Genomic DNA, 20,239 nt, shown 5'->3' with positions numbered 1-20,239 from the left:
GAAATCCTTTCCCCAGCTATTCACAAGGGCTCGCTACAGCGGACAGCTCCACCAGAGGAGGAGCCAGACATTTGAAACACCCGGGGCTTAGCCCTAAAGGGTAGTATGCATGTGGGATTTTTTTTTTTTTTTTTTTTTTTGAGGGGGGGGGGGGGGGGGGGGTGTAGAAATGACTGAAAGATTAATAGGCTCTGTTTTGAGTTTTGTTCAAAAAAGAATGACTTCATATAGGGAAATATATATATCACACATGCAGGACACCTTAAACTAGTTTTTTAATTAAGCAGCAAGACAGAACGAAGTCGGGGCTGTATCAAGACACAGGGACTAAACCCCAATTCAACCAGACGCAGAACTGATCCAGAATTAAAACAGGACTACAACAGTTCAAAAGCAGGACTACTGAGGACTTAACCAAGACATAACCACAATCAGAACTAGATGATAGTAGCACTAAAAATCATCATAGACCTGCACTACACTTATTTATTTAATTCTACCAAAGTCCAATATTTAGATTGAGAAAAGTTTATATAATTATTTAGCCTTGTTGTGCAAACAAGCCTGCAGAACTTAATAAATATAGAATTTGAAAAATAGCAAACCTAAAAAGAAACACTAGGTACGAGATACATGAGTACCTATGATACGGTGATACTTTTAGTAAGCAACCATTTGACTAACATGTGTGTCTCACCTGCTCTTGTTCATCTCTGTTCTGTCCTCATTCTCCATCTCAATCTCTGCTCCTCTCTCTCTCTCTCTTTGTGCTGACAATCATCAAATATACAGTTGAAACCAGATATTTACAAACTCTTCAGATCAAAACACAAACACTTTTTTAATTGTAACATCAAATCAGACTAAATGTTTATTTTTTTAGATTGATAAATATAAAAAACATATTTGTTAACTTTAAGAGTAAAGAGAGAAACTGTCTGTGTTTTTTAACTGTAAATGGCACCAAATTGTATTCAAACTGAGCCACACTTATGGAGCTCCACAATTCTTTTCCTGGTGTTTTGGTTGACATCTCTTGATGTTCCCATGTCACAGAAACAGGCTCTGTGTTTTGTCTTATATGCATCCACAGCTGTGCCACCAGTTTACTCACATGGACTCTACTAACCAATCAGAAGCTTCTTCAGCTCAGAATGGAATCGTCTGGAGTTTTCTTATTAATTAACAATAAACTTAGTGTATATGTACTCCTAAATTTAATGAAAGTGATAAAAAATAGAAGCTCTGTCTCTCTTTATTCTGACATTTAACTAATTCAAAATATATTTCAATATTTATCTAAAACAAAAGTTTACTCTAAATTGATGTTGTACAGTAAAAATGTTTTATGTTTTCTCCCTAAAGTGTATGTAAATATCTGGTTACAAATGTGAATATCCTGCTGTGTACTGAAATCCCTCTTGTTTTGCATAGAAATATACTGAACAACATACAAAGCATAATATATAAAATAACATTTACCTGAGTTTTTCTTTGAAAGAAGCCTCTCATGTCCATTCTTATATTTCAGTACATAACTGAAACCGAATTAGTCGGGGAGGGTAAGAACTGAAAATATGAAATAAACACACGTAAGCTAAGACTCTCTAAAAAATAGCATTTGTTCGGCTTTTCATTTCGCCATTTGTTGATTCACTTGAAGAGCAAGTAAAATAATATTGGTCAAGTGATCAGTTTCATATCAATCTTTCGTGATGCACCGTCATATTTACATTATTTGTACTGTACGAATGATTTGCTTTGGTACCTGGTCAAACTTAAGCTCTCCAGTATGGCTGGCTCCGTCTCTCCAACAGCGCACTCACGGGCAGCAGCTCCCCCCGCCCCCTCACTCAGTCGCTTAGTGCCTGAGCTTGGATCATACCAATATCAGGGGGGGATTCACGCACAGTCGTAAATTCCCACAGTGTGCACTATGTGCTTCGAATATTGTGTGTACTTTTTGTTTTATACAGTTGTCAGCCAGGCATCTAACTATGAAAAAATGACACTCCAAAATACCCCGGGCTTCTGACAAAACAACCCGGGCTTAAGCCCCGTAAGCCACCCCCACGCTCCGCCCCTGCCCCGAACAAAGCTTGTGTGATCATCAGTGTTTCCCTCTGCCTTTAAACTCAGCTTTAGTTATTTAGCCAACAGGAGGTTTGTTACTATATATCTAGTCTCCCACATTTTGATTGGTCTACTAACTCTTAAACATTTTGTTAGTTTGGATGCTTCATTGTAAATCCGACCCAGAGACGCTGTGAGAAAAACACATTTTAACAGAACACATTCTTTAAAAAGCAAGGATGGCACCAGCATTTCATAAACAGTTTTGTTCCTGTTTTAAATCTACCCTACATGATGTTTCTTTTTTAAATCCAAGACTTTAATCAAGCTCTGCACAGAAAAAAAATACATAATGCAATAGTAAACCTATACTGAATAGATATGTTCATATATGCCTGAAGCACAAATACTGATTTCTACCCCTTTTTAGTCATTTATTTATTTTTTACATTTACCCCTCTATTTTACTTAGATTAGATTAGATTAGATTAGATAGAACTTTATTAATCCCTCGGGTGGGTTCCTCTGGGAAATTCGATTTCCAAAAAAGCACAGCACCGACAGAAGTTACAGAGTTATACACACACACATATATATAAATACAGAGACAATATAAATAAAATATACGAAGGGGATAAATATAATAAATAGGAATAAAAATAAAAATACAAGTGAATTGCACATTTCAAGTATTGAGTCTATTGCACCGTTGACTATTTACAAAAGTATTGCACAAAAGGTATTGCACAGTGAGGTGAAGAGGCACTACAGCTTAGTTGTTCCCCCCTCCTTTGTCCTCCTGTTTCCCCTCCCTCTCCCCTCCAGAGAGGAGTTAAACAGTCTGATGGCGTGTGGGACAAAGGAGTTTTTAAGTCTGTTAGTTCTTGTCTTGGGGAGAAGCAACCTGTCACTGAACAGACTCTTCTGATTGTTTATGGCCGTGTGCAGAGGATGCCCAGCATTGTTCATAATGTCCATCAGTTTCTTTAATGTCCTTTTCTCTGCCACTGTCACCAGAGTGTCCAGCTTCATGCCGACCACAGAGCTAGCCCTCCTGATCAGTTTCTCCAGCCTGGATGAGTCCTTCTTTGCTGTGCTGCTCCCCCAGCACACCACAGCATAGAAAAGTACTCCAGCAACCACCGACTGGTAAAACATCCTCAGGAGCTTCCTGCAGATGTTAAAAGACCTCAGCCTCCTGAGGAAGTACAGTCGGCTTTGGGCTTTTTTATACAGGTGCTCTGTGTTGCATGACCAGTCCAGTTTATTGTCCACCCACAGCCCGAGGTACTTGTACTTGTTGACCACCTCCACCTCCTCCCCCTCTATCTGAACCGGCAGTGGACCTGCTCTAGACCTCCCGAAGTCCACAACCAGTTCCTTAGTCTTTGAGGTGTTGAGTTGCAGGTGGTTTGTGTGACTCCATGCGACAAAGTTCCTCACCAGACTTCTGTACTCCTCTTCCTGATCATCCCAGATACACCCCATGATGGCTGTGTCGTCTGCAAACTTCTGAATGTGGCATAATTCAGAGTTGTAGCCGAAGTCAGAGGTGTACAGGGTGAAGAGAAGAGGGGACAGCACAGTTCCCTGTGGTGCTCCTGTGCTGCTGACCACTGTGTCAGACGTGATGTCCTTCAGCCTGACGTACTGTGGTCTGTCGGTGAGGTAGTCGGAGATCCAAGCCACCAGGCAGGGGTCCACCTCCATCCTGTTCAGTTTTTCTTGAAGCATACAGGGCCGGATGGTATTAAAGGCACTGGAAAAGTCAAGAAACAGTATCCTGACCGTGCCTTTTCCCCCATCCAGGTGTGAGTGGGCTCTGTGTAGGAGGTACAGGATGGCATCCTCCACTCCGACACCCGCCTTGTATGCAAACTGTAGTGGGTCCTGGGCATGTTGTACCTGTGGTCGGAGGAGGTTGAGGAAGAGCCGCTCTAGAGTCTTCATAAGATGTGACGTCAGTGCCACCGGTCGGAAGTCATTCAGCTCATTGGGCCGGTTCTTTTTGGGGACCGGGACGATGCAGGATGTCTTCCATAGGGCGGGCACTCTCCCCAGTCGCAGACTGAGGTTGAAGACTCGTTGTAGCGGCTCCCCAAGTTCAGCAGCACACGCCTTTAGCATCCTAGGACACACCTTGTCTGGGCCTGCTGCCTTTCTGGGGCGAAGCTTCCTCAGTTGTCTCCTGACCTGATCCACTGTGACACTGGGAGATGTTTGGGCAGAGGGGAGGGGGGGAGATGTCTTGCTGCTGAGAGAGGGATTGGAGGAGGGGGGTGTCATGGTGTCAGGAAGGGGGGGAAGCGAGGGAGGTAGGAGAGTGGGGATTGGACTCTGTAGTGAAGGTGAGGGTGGGGGGGTTGTGGGCTGGTCAAACCTGTTGAAGAAGTTGTTAAGTTCGTTTGCCTTCTCCACAGTCCCCCCCACTGTGCTTTTCTTGGTGTTGTGGCCTGTGATGGTTTTCACACCATTCCAGACCTCCCTCATATTGTTCCTCTCCAACTTCTGCTCCACCTTCCTCCTGTAGGTGTCCTTTGCTTCCCTCAGGCAGCGTTTCACCTCCCGCTGTGCTGCCTTCATCTCCTCCTTCACTTTGCTCCTGAAAGCCTTCTTCTTCATGTTGAGGACAGCTTTGACTTCCTGTGTTACCCACGGTTTGTTATTAGGATAACTTATGGGAATACTACAACATATTTACAGCTACATCACATTTATATTGTAGAAATTTACTAAAACATTCAGACATTTAGATTCTAATTTTAATGCATTTAAGAGAATAACCTCATCTATAATTAAATCCAATTGATTTATCAAAAACTCATCACTAATTAATGGATTATCAATATTCATGACTGCACTATTACCAATGCAGTTATGAATAGTAACTCCAAAGAACATGTGGTTGATTTTAACAAAGAATGGAAACAGTTCTTAGATATGTTTCTGTATTCATGAAAACATTAACAAGTATATATTCTGTGCTTGGCTAAATATCAAGCACAATATAAAAGTTCAAGTTTAATAATTTCGTGTGTAGCTTTATCCGTGACAGCATAAATAATGTGAACTTGACACACACACACACACACACGTCAAGCTCCTTCATATTTCATCAAGTTAATAAATAATTAGTGTAGAAGATTGTGTGTGGAGATTAAATTGTTTAAATAATATACCTTTAGCTAATTTGCCCTGCCAGCAGTTGGGTTTTATTTTGCACTCTGACATGACATGCAGCACAGCAACCAGAACTAAATGAAAGAAAACTTACCAGTGGTTGTGGTGCATGCTGGTAACCATATGATTAGCTCTTGTATGGATTTATGGGGGATCATCTGCATTATGAGTAAACTGCATCTGTGCAGTAACCTGATATTTTGATAAAGTGATCCAGACTGTTTAGTGAAAAAGGTTTATTGAGTAAGAAAAAACTGCATGAATAACAAAGTGCCTTGCATGTACAGCTAACACAATATTTGGCATTTCAAGTACTCAAGGAACTGAGAAGTCAATTGCACAAAGAAAACTTTGGTACTATAATATTTTTTCCTGGTTCAGTTAAAAAAATAAAAATAAAAAAAATCCAAGAATATTTAAGAAAGAAGAAAAAAGTCAGTGTGTAAACATGCTACAGTGTTCTGTTTACATTTCAAGTATATTTAAGTCAGTATTAACAAAACCACGGTAAACACTTACAGGACATTAACATATAATACCAGAACAACCGCTGCATGTTTAAGTAGACAATGCAACAAGGTGGCATTGAAACTGCAGTACATGGGATATGAACTAGCTTACTGTGCATATCTTACCTCTGAACAGTAGAGAAAAACATAACTCTTTTATGAAGGCACTTTAACCCTAGTCAGGCGAAAATCCAGAGGGCACTAGTGCAGGCATTTATCAAATGCTAAGTAAGGACTAAATCCATTTGCACTTAAAGCCCCTTTAAGATGTGCACGACTTTACATTCACCTGATGGCGCCTCAACATTTTGTCAAGTTGTGCCAAAGAGCACCTGGTCAGGTTTCCGTAATGCTTACAACATCAATCTCGCCAGGTCTTTCCCACATCTTTGGGATGCAATAACATGTACATAATAGCATTTGTATCTCAACAGTTTAGTTTCAAAAGTGCATTAAGATTAAAATGTTTCTCTTTTAATCCTCTCAGCAGCACTATAAAACAAACAGAAGGACATACCGTGCAGAGAAAACTAAAAAATTTTTTTCCAACTACTCCACTAAATAAAGACGAGCATATTAAAATATGCTTGTTGCAAAAGTGGAAACATTGTGTGTATACTGTGGTTTCCTCCATCGCTGACATGTCCGATCAAACTCTCTGCGTGAACATTAACAAAATTAACTCTTAACAGTATGATGAAATGATGTTTGAAAAGGGCTCAAATTACTACCACCCCCACAAATGAAGCATTTATTTTATTAGGTTTAATGACATGTACAGGGCATCAAAGGGAAAAAAAACTATCAAGACATCAAACACGTTTCAGATAAATCTCCGCCCAGTTTAAAGGTCAAGCTCAAATCTAGTCATGACATCCCGTTGCAATGTTAGGTCGATACCAGTCATCTATATAAAAGAGAAAAACAAACAGCAATACAGTTTAACATGATATTTTTTACCAAAATCAAATGAAATGATACAAATGGATCACTGAAACAGATACAGAAGGTACTCACTGCTTCTCGCTTGCGACGTTCCTGCGCTCTTTTGCGGGCCCGCTCTCTTTCTTTATCTAAAGACGACTGTGTGATTAGAGGTTGCCTTTTTTTAGACCTTTGCTGTTCAACATGTTTGGGAGCATCCAAGGGACCTTCTGTGCAAATACTTCCAGGCAAACCCGAAACTTCCTTAACAGGCTGTGGGTTTTGTTCTGATTTACATGGGACTTGTAGACTAGAAGGAGAATACCCAAGTTACTGACTTTGCTCTCTTTAAATCAATTATTATGTTTTCAGAGAAAAAAATATATATCTTGGCTTATAGCAACTAATACAGGCACTCAGTAGTTTTGGCATCTTTAAAACTTTGGCCAAAAGGCAACAACTGTATGCCTGACAACTTAATTAAATCTACCTATTAATTTAAATTCACATCGAATGCTTTAACTATTAACTGTGTGAACACCTGGTCTTTTCAGGAGCCTCGATCTTTTTGCTTTCATCCAACAATTTCTTTTTCAGTAGTTTTTCACGAAACATCTGGAAGGTCCCTTTTGAGGAATTGTTTGGAGGTAGCATCACCCTCTCTCTCGGTCTTCCCAATCTCACCCAAGGCTCGGTGTTTTTCACCACAATATCCTAAGCAAGGAAAATCACAATGTTTAGATACATTCACTTCAAACATTGGTGTGCATTTGTTGGCATCAACCAGCTAGGTTTTGGCCACTAGAGGGAAAAAACACAAAAAAAAGTTAAGTTGTAATAATTTAATGCCTTCTGGTGGTGGAAACACCACATTTGAAAGTATTTGCACCACTTTCTAATGAATAATGCACATAAAAAGCAGCACATCCTTGAACATTGATATAATTTCCAGCTATATCAGCACATAAAAGTAAGATAAATGATCATGACAGTTTTCTGGAGTATTAAACCAACCTTTTTGGGAATTTGGGGTTTTTCACCCTCAGCAGATTTACTCGCAGCATCAGTGTTAGGCACATTAATCAACTGCTTGTCAGGAAGATCTGCAGTGTATCTGAAATCTGCAATAATAAAGTTAACATTTCCTAACATTATGAAGAAAACGGTAGTTTTTAAAGATGGTGATGTAATAATAAGTGATTTAAAGCGACTTACTGGGTGTTATTTCGTCTTTGGATTGCAGAGGGCTGTCTCCAAGAGGGGACAGCACTGGACCCTGCAGGAAAAGCAAAATTTTGTTTAAAAACCATAGCTTTCAACTATGACACATGGAATGGGTGGGTGCAGTTTTTTCCACGTGGCTAACTCATGCACTCAAATTATGAAGGCTCCAAATTGCTGAGAAAAAACCCCCCAAATAAACAAAACATATCCCTACATAATGCAATAGTAAACTGCTGCTGGGAAAGATGGCAGATTCTGCTAGACTACACGTTCTTAATAAAGGTCTCTTCATTATCATTTCAGGCACGTTATTTTTTTAAATCAGCTGCTGGTACTGACGTTGGCCTGTTCATAGTAGTTGCAGCACATGCCTACACATATTTCCTAACATATGATAAAACATGTATCTAATATCTACCCCAAAAGCTGTTACAAAGCAGATTTTGTAAAAGTTGCCTTTGTGTGCAGAAATGTGCCTTTTTTGACGTACCTCAAATCTTGCAGCAGCCCAGTCCAGTAGCTCTACGGGAGATCCCATGGGGGATAAAAGTGCAGACAAATCTGGACAAACAGTAAATTACAGGAATTCATTCTCAACTCATTACAATGACACAAGAAGCAGATTTCTGCACATTTATTTAAACACATGTGCTACTATTGAGTAAAACCAACTAAAGGCAAGCATGAGTATTATATTCCAAACCAGGAGCGGGGGGAGGGTAAGGAGGCGCTAGTTCTTTGTCTGGCCTACCAGGTAAATGGGTGGTGGTAAAATCAGATAACTGTTACTGTACTTTTCATGGTGGGAAAACTGTTAGTCCTGAGAAATAAAGAATCTTGTGGAAAGATCTTTTCAAGAGGCTGGTAAATCTTTTTTTACTTTTGGACAAATGTTGCATTTGTAAAGACAAAAACATTACCTGGAGGCGATAAAGTGAAGTCATCAAAGGTTAGCGCTGCATCGTGCTGTGCTGGATGTCCTTCCCTGTTTGCTTTCTTTACAGACTGCCCATTAGCAAGAAGCTGACTGGTCTTGACGGATGCTTTCGTCAAATCTGCTCCTCCCAACATCTGTTTACCAGCAGCATGTCTCACCTTTGACACAAGAAATTACAGTCTTACTTATCAATGTAACCCGCCAGCTTACATTGATCTATTGAATAAAGAAAAAAGAGAATCTTTTTACCTTTTTGTTAACCTTTTGGCAATGGTCTTTAGATTTCCGCTTCCTCTTTTTCAGCACTGAAAAACATTGACAATAATAACTCATTTTGTGCCATAAATTGGAAAAACAAGACACCGTGAAATTTATAACAATTTGCTTTTCACACAACCTTCAAGAAAAGCTAAATAGTTCCAAGTGTTAATTAATTATTCATTTTTTCACCTGGACTTTTAAGTAGGTGGTTGCCCAAATAGGGTTAATGAAGTTTCGCTAGCTGGTATTTAATGATGTGCTACGTGATCGCTAGCGACACAGCTACGTTAGCATAACATAAACACAGTGAAGCTGGAGGATGAATGCTAACTTTTTCCCACTCGATAAAAGTTAACGTGAGGGTTCCCGATGGTTAGGGACAAATGCAGTCGCATGGCAGGATGCTGTAAATGGACCAAACTTCAGTCAGGAGAACAAATGAGATAATCCATCTGCAATACGAGGTTAGTCATTAATATACTGCTGCATGGGCTGGGCTGTAGTTACATCGTAAGGTTTTAAAAACTGAGCTTTGAAATGAATAGCGGTAATAAAAAGCGAGAGAGGCTGACAGTGATCACTGACTGTTTTTAGGGGCTTTTTGAGATTAAAAGAACAAGATACAAAGCATTAAAACGGGTTAAACAGCCTTATTAAACGCAGGGTAGTTTGGGCCCAGAAGCAGGATTCATCATGTCATCATTTAAAGACCGGATACCTGAAAAAAAAGTAGCTGGTAAGCATATGATTAGATTTTTTACTTCTTTAATTTAGGCTACAGCCTCTTAAAGTTTCCTGTTCAAACATCATGAAAAAAGAGCTATTTGAGATATCTTGGCAGCATAAAATAAGAATAGTTTGTTACATAAGCTCTCATTTATTTTTTCCTTAAAAAAAAAAAAAAAAGAGAGAAAAAAAAGCAATAAGACCCTGTCATCAGAGAGAGCACACATGCCTGACTGCACCAATCGCCCATCAGAGATGCCGTTTTTCAGCCTCGCATAAATTTACTTTATGAGTTATGCTTTTTCTGTTTAATGGCACCACTATTATGCAACACACTTCAGTGCCTACTAAAACAATGAAAAAAAATACCCCCCAAAAGACCGAGACTTTACTGCAGCTGTCATTGGTACAAACATGCAGGACTCATCCATGTCAGCAGATTACAAAAAGGTGTGTATGAAATGTAAAGAAAAAAGAAAAAAGAAAAGAGACCTTTATAATTGAATAAATAAATAAAACAAATTAATGAAAAAAGGCACCCATGTAAGAAAGAAGGGGAAAAAGAGATGGAGAAGCTGAAGACAGCACCAGACCTGATTCAGTGTCCCTGGCATCACAGGCGGTAGAAAGACTACTCGAGCTGCTGCTGTCGGATGAGCTGCTGCTGTCGGATGAGCTGCTGCTGTCGGATGAGCTGCTGCTGTCGGATGAGCTGCTGCTGCTGCTGCTCCCACTTGAGGAGCAGCTGAGACCAGGAGAGGCCACGACTTGAGCTGTTAACACAAGACTGACATTTTTACACTGTCTCACACGTGGAAGTACCATTGCAACAAATCTGTTTCTTACCTGATGACCTCTTTTTACCAGTTAAGTGCTGGTCTTTGCCGACAGTCTGAGACGTTCCGCCATACTTTAGTTTTGCAGTCTGGATTGCTCCTGTGGGCTTGGGTCTTTTTTCTGAGAAGCACGACATACAGGTCATCAACAACAGAATTGAAAAATTATGTTTCTATTTAACATAACATTGTTTTTATTGTTTAATTATTTTGCTGTAAATACTATAATTTTATCAGTTTGTGTTGATAAGTAGAAAAATATCAGTATAATTCCCATTATTTTCCAGACTGGACAGACTTTTTTTTTTTTTTTTTAAAATCTACTCTTCAGCCATTTTTTGAAAAATTCATGCTAGATACATTTGTGGAGCAGAATTTTGGTTTGTAACTACTGAGAATATTCATATAGTGCAGCAGTCTCCAACCCCCGGGCCACGGACCGGAGTCGTTTGGTACCGGGTCGTGAGGCTCGGGTGTGAAATGTATGTTTTTCGGGGTTTTTATTGTTTTTTAGCATTATTTTGTTATCGTTTTTATCGTTAACTCGGTCTTCCTGGGTCTTTTCACTTGTGTTATGAATAAATCTTATTTTCTTCTGTACCGGTGCTAGTTTTATTTTGTTGTATTTATCCACGACACCTTAAAAGCCGGAGTTTATTTATGCTACATGATTCCATACATTTTGCCTCATATTTTTGATGTCTTCAGCGTGTATTTAAAAGGCAGAAAGTAGTAAAAATAAACAAAAGCCATTAAATGAGTTGTTGCGTTGTGTCCAAACCTTTGACTTGTACTGTATGTATAAAGACAAGCATATACTAAACCTAATATTTCTTTTTATCATTACTGGACAGATTTTGACTGCTTGACCTGATAAGCAAGCACTGTCACTGTAAAGACACTTCAAGTTTAGCAGACTAACTTGTATTTTCTGATTAAGTCACGCTGTACTTACTTGTTACATTCTTGATGGATTTAGTCAGACACTCTGCGACGAACCTCTGCAGAGCTCGCAGTGTGGAAGACTTGAGCATGTCAAAGTCAACTTCAATCTCCTCCAGAGTGGAATCTCGCAGACAAGACTCCCTGGTGTGGATGATTTTCACCAACTTGCCCAGTTTGTCACCAGGCAGCTTGTTGATGTCCAGTTTTAACTGTTTCTTCTCCTGGTAAGTAATTGGTGCCAATGGGGCTGAACCCTCATCTTTCATGGATTCACGGAGATTAGGAGGTCTGGTTTCTTTCCTATACATACATATGAAATATTTATATTTCGTTTATATAGTAGCATACACAGCCCAACAGTTTATGTTAGGTAAAAAATACAAAAATATTGATTGATTAAGTGGGGTTCACTTACAAGGAAGAGCTCCTGCTGGGTGCGATACTTTGAACAACAGATTTGTATTTAAAGGATTTGTTCTTTAGTTGAGCTATATCCTTTTCCCTTGATCTCTTTTCCTTCTTCAGCTTTTCTCTCTTCCTTGATTTCATCATGGGATCCTGGACAAACTTCTTCAGCTGCTCACTGACAGCCTTCAACTGAAAAGCGAGCCATTTAAGTTAACTATAGAGCACTGAAGTAATTTATTTCTCAAAGCTTGCTTGTTACTGTGTGCGCAATACTGACCTGATCCTCCAGATTGGCAAGCAGAATGGCTCTCCCTTCTGATGAAAATTCTTCCTCAGATGATGAGCTTTTGCTGTCAGAACTTTCTGAAGTTGACAGACTTCCATTTCGGTTTCCTTTTCCCTTTTCTTGCTGATGTGATGTCTGATAGGACTCTGCTTCATGTGGAAGCTTCAGATACCGGGCCTCAAAAACTTCCTGTTAAAACAAAATATTTTTGCAGTATTGTTAGCAATTACACCAACTGTAATTCGTCAACTGACATAGGTTAGTCTATACAACTGTTACAGGGGCATGTCAAAGCAAGTTGTATTTGAAGGCCTTTTGTTTTGTTTTTTGGGGGGATGATTAGTGGCAAAAATGCTCCATCATGCACAAAGAAATTGTAAACCACCCCTATTGTACAAAAAGTGCTCATAATCACAGGATAGTTAGACAAGCAAAGACACTTTCCTCCTAAAAGTCCACACTAGTTTTTTTTTTTTTTTAACATTTTGCAGCTGCAACTAAGTGAAAAACTATTTATCTGGGGGTGTTTTTAGAGTTCAATTTAAACTGGTTCAAAAGGTGTATGTGTGGAACAAGTTACTGCTAAGACGCACTCTAACATATAATAAGCATGCTGTTGTTGTGCTTCTGTTTAGTGTCTTGTACATGTGGCTCATGATGATACAACACTGTAAATGGTTTCAAATCATATAACACTTGTTAACTGCAATGTTCTCAGAAGTCAGCAAACAGCAGATAAATCACTTAAGTGGGAATCTGCTCAGGAGGAGGAGGAGATTTCAAGTTTAGCACCTACAACACATTTGCTTTTTAGGCCCAGAGCCCCATCCCCGGAGGAAGCAACCAGCAGCAATTTGGCAACCAGGGATAACAGGAAGCCGATGCCATTTTGCAAGCTGAGGTGTGCGGGTACAACTTTAAGGCATGTAATTAAAAGACATATCAACTAGTGACCAACAATAAGCAACCAACCAATGTCGGACAAGTGAATTTCATTCGATGTGAATGCAGCTTTAAGGACATGCAAAATGCATGTGAAGGTAAACATAAAACATAACTTACATTTAAATATTGTCCTACTGATTTAAGAAATCAATAAATTGATAAACTGTACCTGAAGTTTTCTTGCCATGTGTACCACCTCATTTGAAGGTGGATTGTATTTGTAACAGTTGGAGAACATCAAGCGAACATCGGCAGCAAACACTTTTGCATTTCCGTACTCTCGTTGATCCATCTTTTTCTGAGGAAGTAACATTTTTGTTGAGAAAACTGATCTACCATATACTGAAAATCACATTACATGCTTCAGTTAATCAGCTCAGACATTTTACCTTGATAGTACTCAGGTCCATGGGATGCTTGATGATATCATGGTAGTCATGCAAACCCAAAGCAACCGCATCGACTGGCACATAAAAGGGCCATGCATATGCAGAGTGCCTCTTTGAGAGCAGCTCCTTCAGGATGTCATTGCAGCATCTGAGCTGCTCAGACAGTCTGACCTTCTTGGCCTCAATGAGAGGCAATTCTTTCTTAGGACGCTTGATGGGCCTTCCACTGCCTCTGTGGGAGATCAGCATACAAGGTGCTGAATGTTCAGCAGGGGAGACTTCACTGCTGGTGATCACTGAGGTGGTGGTGGGGTCTGCTTTCCGCTTGAGACCTTTTTTGCTCTAGATATTAAAAAAAGGAAAAAAGCAGTGGGACACAAATAACAAAAGTGACATTTAAAAGTTTGTTTTAAGGCACAAAAACAATCAGTAATAAATATGATTAATAGCTTCTGACATCATTCGTTAATGATGATCATCTATATGCGATGATGCACTTACTATACTAAATGCATGCACTGTTTGAGGTCTTTGGTTAGACAATCGCATAAGGAACCGTTACTAGTACAGCTAAGTTTATGTAAAACGTTTATCTCACATTTTACTTAAATAGAACACTGCATGATTTTATGTATATTCTGAAAGTTGCTCGCAAACCATTTCAGTGCTTAGTGTTGAGTCAGTTTGTGCAGAGAGCTGGATGGGTAGGCTCGACTGAGGGACATCTGGAGGAATGACTGTCACAGTCTGCTGAAGAACAACCTCTGACATGAGGGATCGGTGCTTTAATGCATCTGCATCACAGGTGATAAAGTTAAACATGAACAAAATTTTATATGGTGAACAAAATCAGTGCAATTTAATATCTTCCTGTGGTAACATCGTAATATCATTTTTGAAGTTTCTCTTTCTCATTTAAAATTTTACAAAAATTATAAGACAGGACAAAATGACCCTGCATTACTAGTTAGGAGCATGCAACATACCTGCATTAGAGTGTTTCCCTTTTTGTAGGTCCTTTGTAGTGACTTCTACCACAAACTCTTTCTGAGGCATTTTAGAAAGTTTCTGCAGAAAAAGCTTTTCGAGGGTTTTTGCCATAAAAACAATATCATCCCCAGGCTGTGGAAAGACAAATGATGCATTAAATAGGAAAAAAAGGCAAATGTGCTTTTGTGACAGTTTAAACTGCTGAGATGCATTCCAATACTGTTAAGCACCAAAAGTTACACAAAACAAAAGTGTGACTTTGTTATTTTTTTGTCCAGCTTTTTTTCATTGTAGGACTACTTCTGATTTTTGTACATCTTGCTTCTGTGAAGGAATATGAAATGTGCTTTGTGGTTATATTTTGGTATCATACAGCAACATAACTATTATCATCTTACCTGGTTGTACGCATAGCAGTTGGTGAACATAATATTGAAGTCTTCTATGCAGTCAACTGCTTGCCAGTAGTAACTATTCTTTAGCCGCTTCTTAATGGTGCCAAGATCCATTGGATTTGTAATAATTGTATAATAATCCTGAAGACAAAGACATGAACATGAAAACATGCCTTTCTGAAGTGTGGCTCATGAAGACAGTTTTAGGTTCAAACATTAAATACACATGACTGCATTCTTACTGCAGTGCTACAACTACAATTTTACTACTTACTGGGAGACACAGTGCCACTGCATCCACTGGCTGATAAAAAGGCCATGAGTATTGATGCCTCCATAAAGCTTGGAGCGCCACCTTCTCCAGATACTGTAGCTGATTGGTTACACGTCCAGGCCTCTTGGAATTTATGACCTCTGGTGGAGGGGGATTTCCACTCACAGGGGGGCCGACGTTCCCTTCAGACATTGCGATATCCAAATTGCATGCAGGGGTAAAGCCACCTGGAAATTGCTTTGCAGAAACTCGATGCTCGTACCACGTTTTCCTACATGTCAAGTGAAAAAAGGAAAGCATCTGCTGATTAAACCAACAATAATATAACAAAACTACTTTACTACAAGAATGCCGCAAACTAGTCTCTCGACCCCCTAAATTCTTAAAAATTTATATTGAGCATTAATACTCCCCGTGACTGCTATAGCATTCATATTCTTGATATAAAATTGAAGACATGCCAAATACATAAAGGTAAAATTAAGTATTGAACATGTCACCAGTTTTCTAAGTAAATATATTTCGAAAGATGCCATTTTCATGAAATTCCCCCAAGATGTCAGTAACAATCCATCCATTTCACACGTGCAAAGAAGTCAAACCATAAATATCCATAAATTATGTGTAATAATGAGAAATGACACAGGGAAAAGTATTGAACACATGAAGAAAGAGAGGTGCAAACGGGTATGGACGTCATGACCCAAGCTGAAATCTATCAGTAATTAGAAAGCAAGCCTGCCTCTTTATCAGCTAATATTAATTTGCAGTCCCAACTGAAGGCCTATAAAAAGAGGTTTCATTACCAAAGTATCACACAGCCAAATAATATATATAAAAAAAAAAAAAGAAGTAGTAGTAGTAGTCATTACACAAGAAACATCCCTTGATATGTAAAACTATTGATCGCACTTAAGACCTTTGCAACCTTGTTTTTGCAAAACATACTGATGGCATCGTTTACAAAAGAATTTCTAAATGAATGAAGGTTCTAGTAAGCAACGTTGTGGCCATAATCTGGAAGTGGAAAGAACACCATTTAAACATGAACCAGCCACAACCAGGTGTTCTTGGCAAGATTTTAGACAGAGCAGTGAAAAGAACTACCAGCTGTCCAAGAGCCAAGGACCACTTGTGAAAAGACCTGGAATCAGCAGGTACAATGGTTCTGAAGAAAACAGTAAGTAATGAAACGAACTGCCATGGCCTGTATGTGCATTTACCATGGAAGACTCTATTGTATGTTGAAGCACTTTTAAATTTTGCTGAACAATATTTATACAAGCTTGTGAAATACTGGGGAAATATAGTGTGGTCAGATGAGACCAAAATTGAACTCTTTGGATGCCACAATACACGCCATGTTTGGAGGTCAAAGGGCACTTTCTATTAGCCCAAAACACCAATAGTGAAATCTGGAGGTGGGGATATCATGGTGTGGGTCTGTTGGATGGAAAAAATTACCAAGACATTTTTAATTAAAATCTGTTTCCATCTACCAGGATGATGAAACTGAAACAAGGGTGGACATTTCAGCAAGACAGTGATACCAAATGCAGAGCCAAGGAAACTCAATTGGTTTAAGGAAAGAAAATTAAGCTGCTTGGACGGCCAAGCCAATCACTCGACCTGAATCCAAATCTATGGAAAGAACTAAAGGTCAGAGTTCAAAGCAGGGGCCCAGGGAAACCTGCAGGATTTAACGACTGTGTGGAAGAACAGCCCCTCCCTTTTTTTGTAAAAAGTATCAAACAAATTAAGTTTTCAAAAAAATTTCATTAAGTGCGTTCAATACTTTTCCCTGCGTCATTTCTCATTTTTACACATAATTTATGGACATTCATGGTTGGATTTCTTTGCATGTATGGACTGGATGTGTTGCAAATTTCTGGTGAGAATTTCATGTCAATAGCACCTTTAGATATATCTTTATTTAGAAATTTGATGAAGTGTTTGATACTTAATTTACCCACTGTATGAAAAAAAAAGATAAAGCTGCAAAGGATGAATCTTTTTTCTCTTAAAAAAACCTTAATATCAATAAATGAGTCTAACAACTATAGTCTCTTCAGCAGAAAATGAGTATGTACAAACACTTCTTAGATTTATAGCAGAATCAAAACAGAAAAGAAATATTTGTTGTTGTTTTTTTTTAAATATTTCTTTAAGAATGGAAGCTTAGGAGAGGCTCATTTGTGCTAGACACATGTAATACTGCCATCTACAGCATCTCTCCAAAACTGCTCCAGTGCACATTTTACTTCAGATGAAGCAACAGTATGTTTGCATCCTTTAAGTACACTATGTGGGTCTGATACGTTGGGGTATTGTTACCCATCCTTTTCAATCATACATTAATGAGCATTCTAAATAGTTAAACATACACTGGATTACTGGAAATGGTCTTATTAATCACTTAGTTGCGGTTTCCTTTTAGTGCTGGCTGCCAGCAGTTATTCAGGGCCTGTTCAAGTTATTCAGTGTGACACTGAATTCAACATTAAAAAGAGGATAATGGCTTCTACAAACATATGTACCATAACTGAATTTGTCCCCTCAATGTGCTTGGGAAAGTAATTTGTAAATGTGGTGACTAAAGATCTGTGTAATGATGATGATGTACAGATTCACAGTTGTAAACTGTGTGCTGAAGGAAATATGTTGGATTGCAAATTATACATGTATAGGTGACAGGATTCTGGATTTTGCTCATGTTTGCAAGCTAAGTATTTCTCTGCTGACCTCCTTTGTAGATAATAATGATGATTTGAACCAAACACCCAACATTCCATCAGCATTTCTGATGAGGCAGTAGATGGATCAACAGAAGATCCAGATGCATCTCTGAGAAATAATTTAATTGCATGATTTTCAGATACCGTTTATTTGCAGTAGATTAAAATTTTTTAAGGCATTCACGCCTTTTGTTCTTTACTGGTTTTATTTTCTCTGACACACCAGATGCCAAGTTATCAGCCAACAGATCACTGGGAATTACCTAGTTTGATTCCTGGTCAACCTGTGTTACTTTTTTTTCATAGATTAAAGTGAAGAAATTTGAACAGGGCATCTTTTTGCAGCAGGCTGAGGGTAAAGATACAATTCATCACTTAAGGTGCCTTTTTTATGCTTAAATGATTCATAGGTCGATGTTATAACAAAAAAATCCCCTAAAAATGGTCAGGTACAAGAATTGTACTGAAATTGAGTTAAACGACAGCCAATGTCCATAGAAATACTTTGAAAGGCCTTCGGAAAGCCTGGAGAGCTATTGCTGAATACAAAGAAAGTCTGTGTGTATGGAGTAAAAGATCGACAAATTAGGGGCAACTCACGACTCATGCACAGCACTAGGCATCAGTATCGTAAATTTAAATTAAATATTTAATAACTATGTATTATTTCTCTACCGATTAAAGTGCTTCACGTCACCTGCTTTTAAGCAACGAGCAGCCAAGATCTTGGAGAGATGCACAGGAGTGCGTCTCTCGCCCTCTCTGTCAAACCAATAAATGGCAGGCACATTTAAAAAACCAGCTTCAGTCACGCCCACCGGTTAGTCCGCCTGCCTGCTAACCTTACCAACAGTCGGTGTACTATACCAAATAAAATAACCACAGTTGCCGCGTACTAACGGAGCAATTTAAGTAGTAGCATTTTGTATTTTATGCACTAACAACCTTGATGATGTGCTAATGCTCCCGGATGAGTTTGGTCGTCAGCGCTAGAAAGTTAAACGCTTTGTATTTTTCATCTCTGCACATTTTAGCAGTTGAATCTTGCACAAAAAAAAAACAACCTTAACAGCTAGTCTGTAAATTATTTTCTTCTTTTCAACGCAAGTCGCTTTAGGCAAGCATTTAACGTGGCTAAGCGCGCTAATAACCGAAGTGTTTAGAAGCGGTCACGTTTCATTAGTCTTCCTATCAGTTTGATGACTTTTATATAAGTCCAACATATTGGGAAATAAAAATTCACCAACCACCATAATACAAGTTTGCTCTGGTTATCATCACTACTACCTTAGTCGTCGTCTTTGTCGTACTAACAAACATTACCTTACGAGATTTCGCGGAATCCTGCGTTCAACTCTTCGGTAGTGGACGTTTCTAAGGCAACCACTTCAAATTTATACACCTCTGCTCAAGACTCCAGACTTGATTGGCCTATATTCTACCTACCTACCCGTGTTTTTCTTTGAAATAGTTTTTAAAAAATGACATTAAAATCACCGTCACACAGCCTCCTGCAAAGTGTTTAGCTAACTGTTTTTCTCTTTAAACCATGAGTTACAGATTTATGTTGAGCGTTCCCAACAAAATGGTAACTCGATAACATCCCAGTACATTATCGGTTGCTTCCGCTGAGCAACTCCTGCAAATAATAATGCCACTCGCCTGGTTTGTGAGCCTGCGAAAGCAGGCTGCGGACTTGTGGTAACTGTGGGGGGAAACGTGTCTGTGGCTCACCGGGAACACAAAACCGGGATCTGGGCGGAGCGATGAGTTTACGGGCTGACTCAGAAACGGGAAATTTGCCTTCATTAAACAGAACTAAGCTACAAAACAATTCTCAGCAGCGAACATCCCTTGCGTTACGTCTACTTGATTTATTAAGCGATTTTGTCTATCGTCTTCGTGTTTTTTTTTAAAAGTATATTTATAAGGAAACAACTTGAATTACGCGCCTTTACTCAAAGTTTTCATTTAATTTTTTTTGTACTTTTGAAAATGCAACGAGACATAATTTCTAATCAATAGTAAACAGTTTTAAGGGCTTTTCTTAGTTGTGAAAGGAAAGTGGAAAATATTAGAGGGCTTGAGGTGAATGTGACTTTTACAAGGATCACCTGAAGCAGACATAATTTTACTTCCTGCGAAATAGAAACAGGCCTTGAATTTAAGTTGAAGTTGAGTTAACATTTAAAAATAACAAAA

The 20,239-nt window shown here is 38.9% G+C and overlaps 1 protein-coding gene across 1 annotated transcript; it reads right to left on the bottom strand.

Annotated features, from left to right (window-relative positions):
• Positions 1–5,513: 5,513 nt before the first annotated feature.
• Positions 5,514–19,725, bottom strand: brdt (bromodomain, testis-specific). Its single transcript, XM_085397946.1, has 20 exons — positions 19,361–19,725; positions 15,303–15,573; positions 15,032–15,169; positions 14,630–14,765; positions 14,301–14,437; positions 13,644–13,985; positions 13,424–13,552; positions 12,301–12,498; positions 12,031–12,212; positions 11,626–11,915; positions 10,681–10,791; positions 10,428–10,607; positions 9,097–9,152; positions 8,831–9,005; positions 8,401–8,471; positions 7,902–7,962; positions 7,701–7,807; positions 7,228–7,400; positions 6,780–6,996; positions 5,514–6,669 (listed from the first exon to the last, which is right to left on the bottom strand). Exons 2-20 carry the CDS (start codon positions 15,492–15,494, stop codon positions 6,607–6,609), a joined length of 2,958 nt encoding a protein of 985 aa, XP_085254072.1. The 5' UTR covers positions 15,495–15,573; positions 19,361–19,725; the 3' UTR covers positions 5,514–6,606.
• Positions 19,726–20,239: the final 514 nt, after the last annotated feature.

Source organism: Rhamphochromis longiceps, linkage group LG23, assembly GCF_057381845.1.
Source record: "Rhamphochromis longiceps isolate RC_006_pf linkage group LG23, R_longiceps_female_GT1.1, whole genome shotgun sequence".
NCBI lineage: Eukaryota > Metazoa > Chordata > Actinopteri > Cichliformes > Cichlidae > Rhamphochromis > Rhamphochromis longiceps.
Note: the sequence above shows the minus strand (reverse complement) of the source record. Positions and strands in the feature narration are given on the sequence as shown.

What these genes read in the sequence shown, in the direction of transcription:
- brdt (XM_085397946.1), bottom strand. Translation starts at nt 15,494, where the DNA reads ATGTCTGAAGGGAACGTCGGCCCCCCTGTGAGTGGAAATCCCCCTCCA. An exon ending in AGGGAAACACTCTAATGCAG is followed by an intron (nt 14,438 to 14,629) that starts GTATGTTGCATG and finishes CCTGTGATGCAG; the next exon opens with ATGCATTAAAGCACCGATCC. An exon ending in GCCAAAAGGTTAACAAAAAG is followed by an intron (nt 9,006 to 9,096) that starts GTAAAAAGATTC and finishes CTTGTGTCAAAG; the next exon opens with GTGAGACATGCTGCTGGTAA.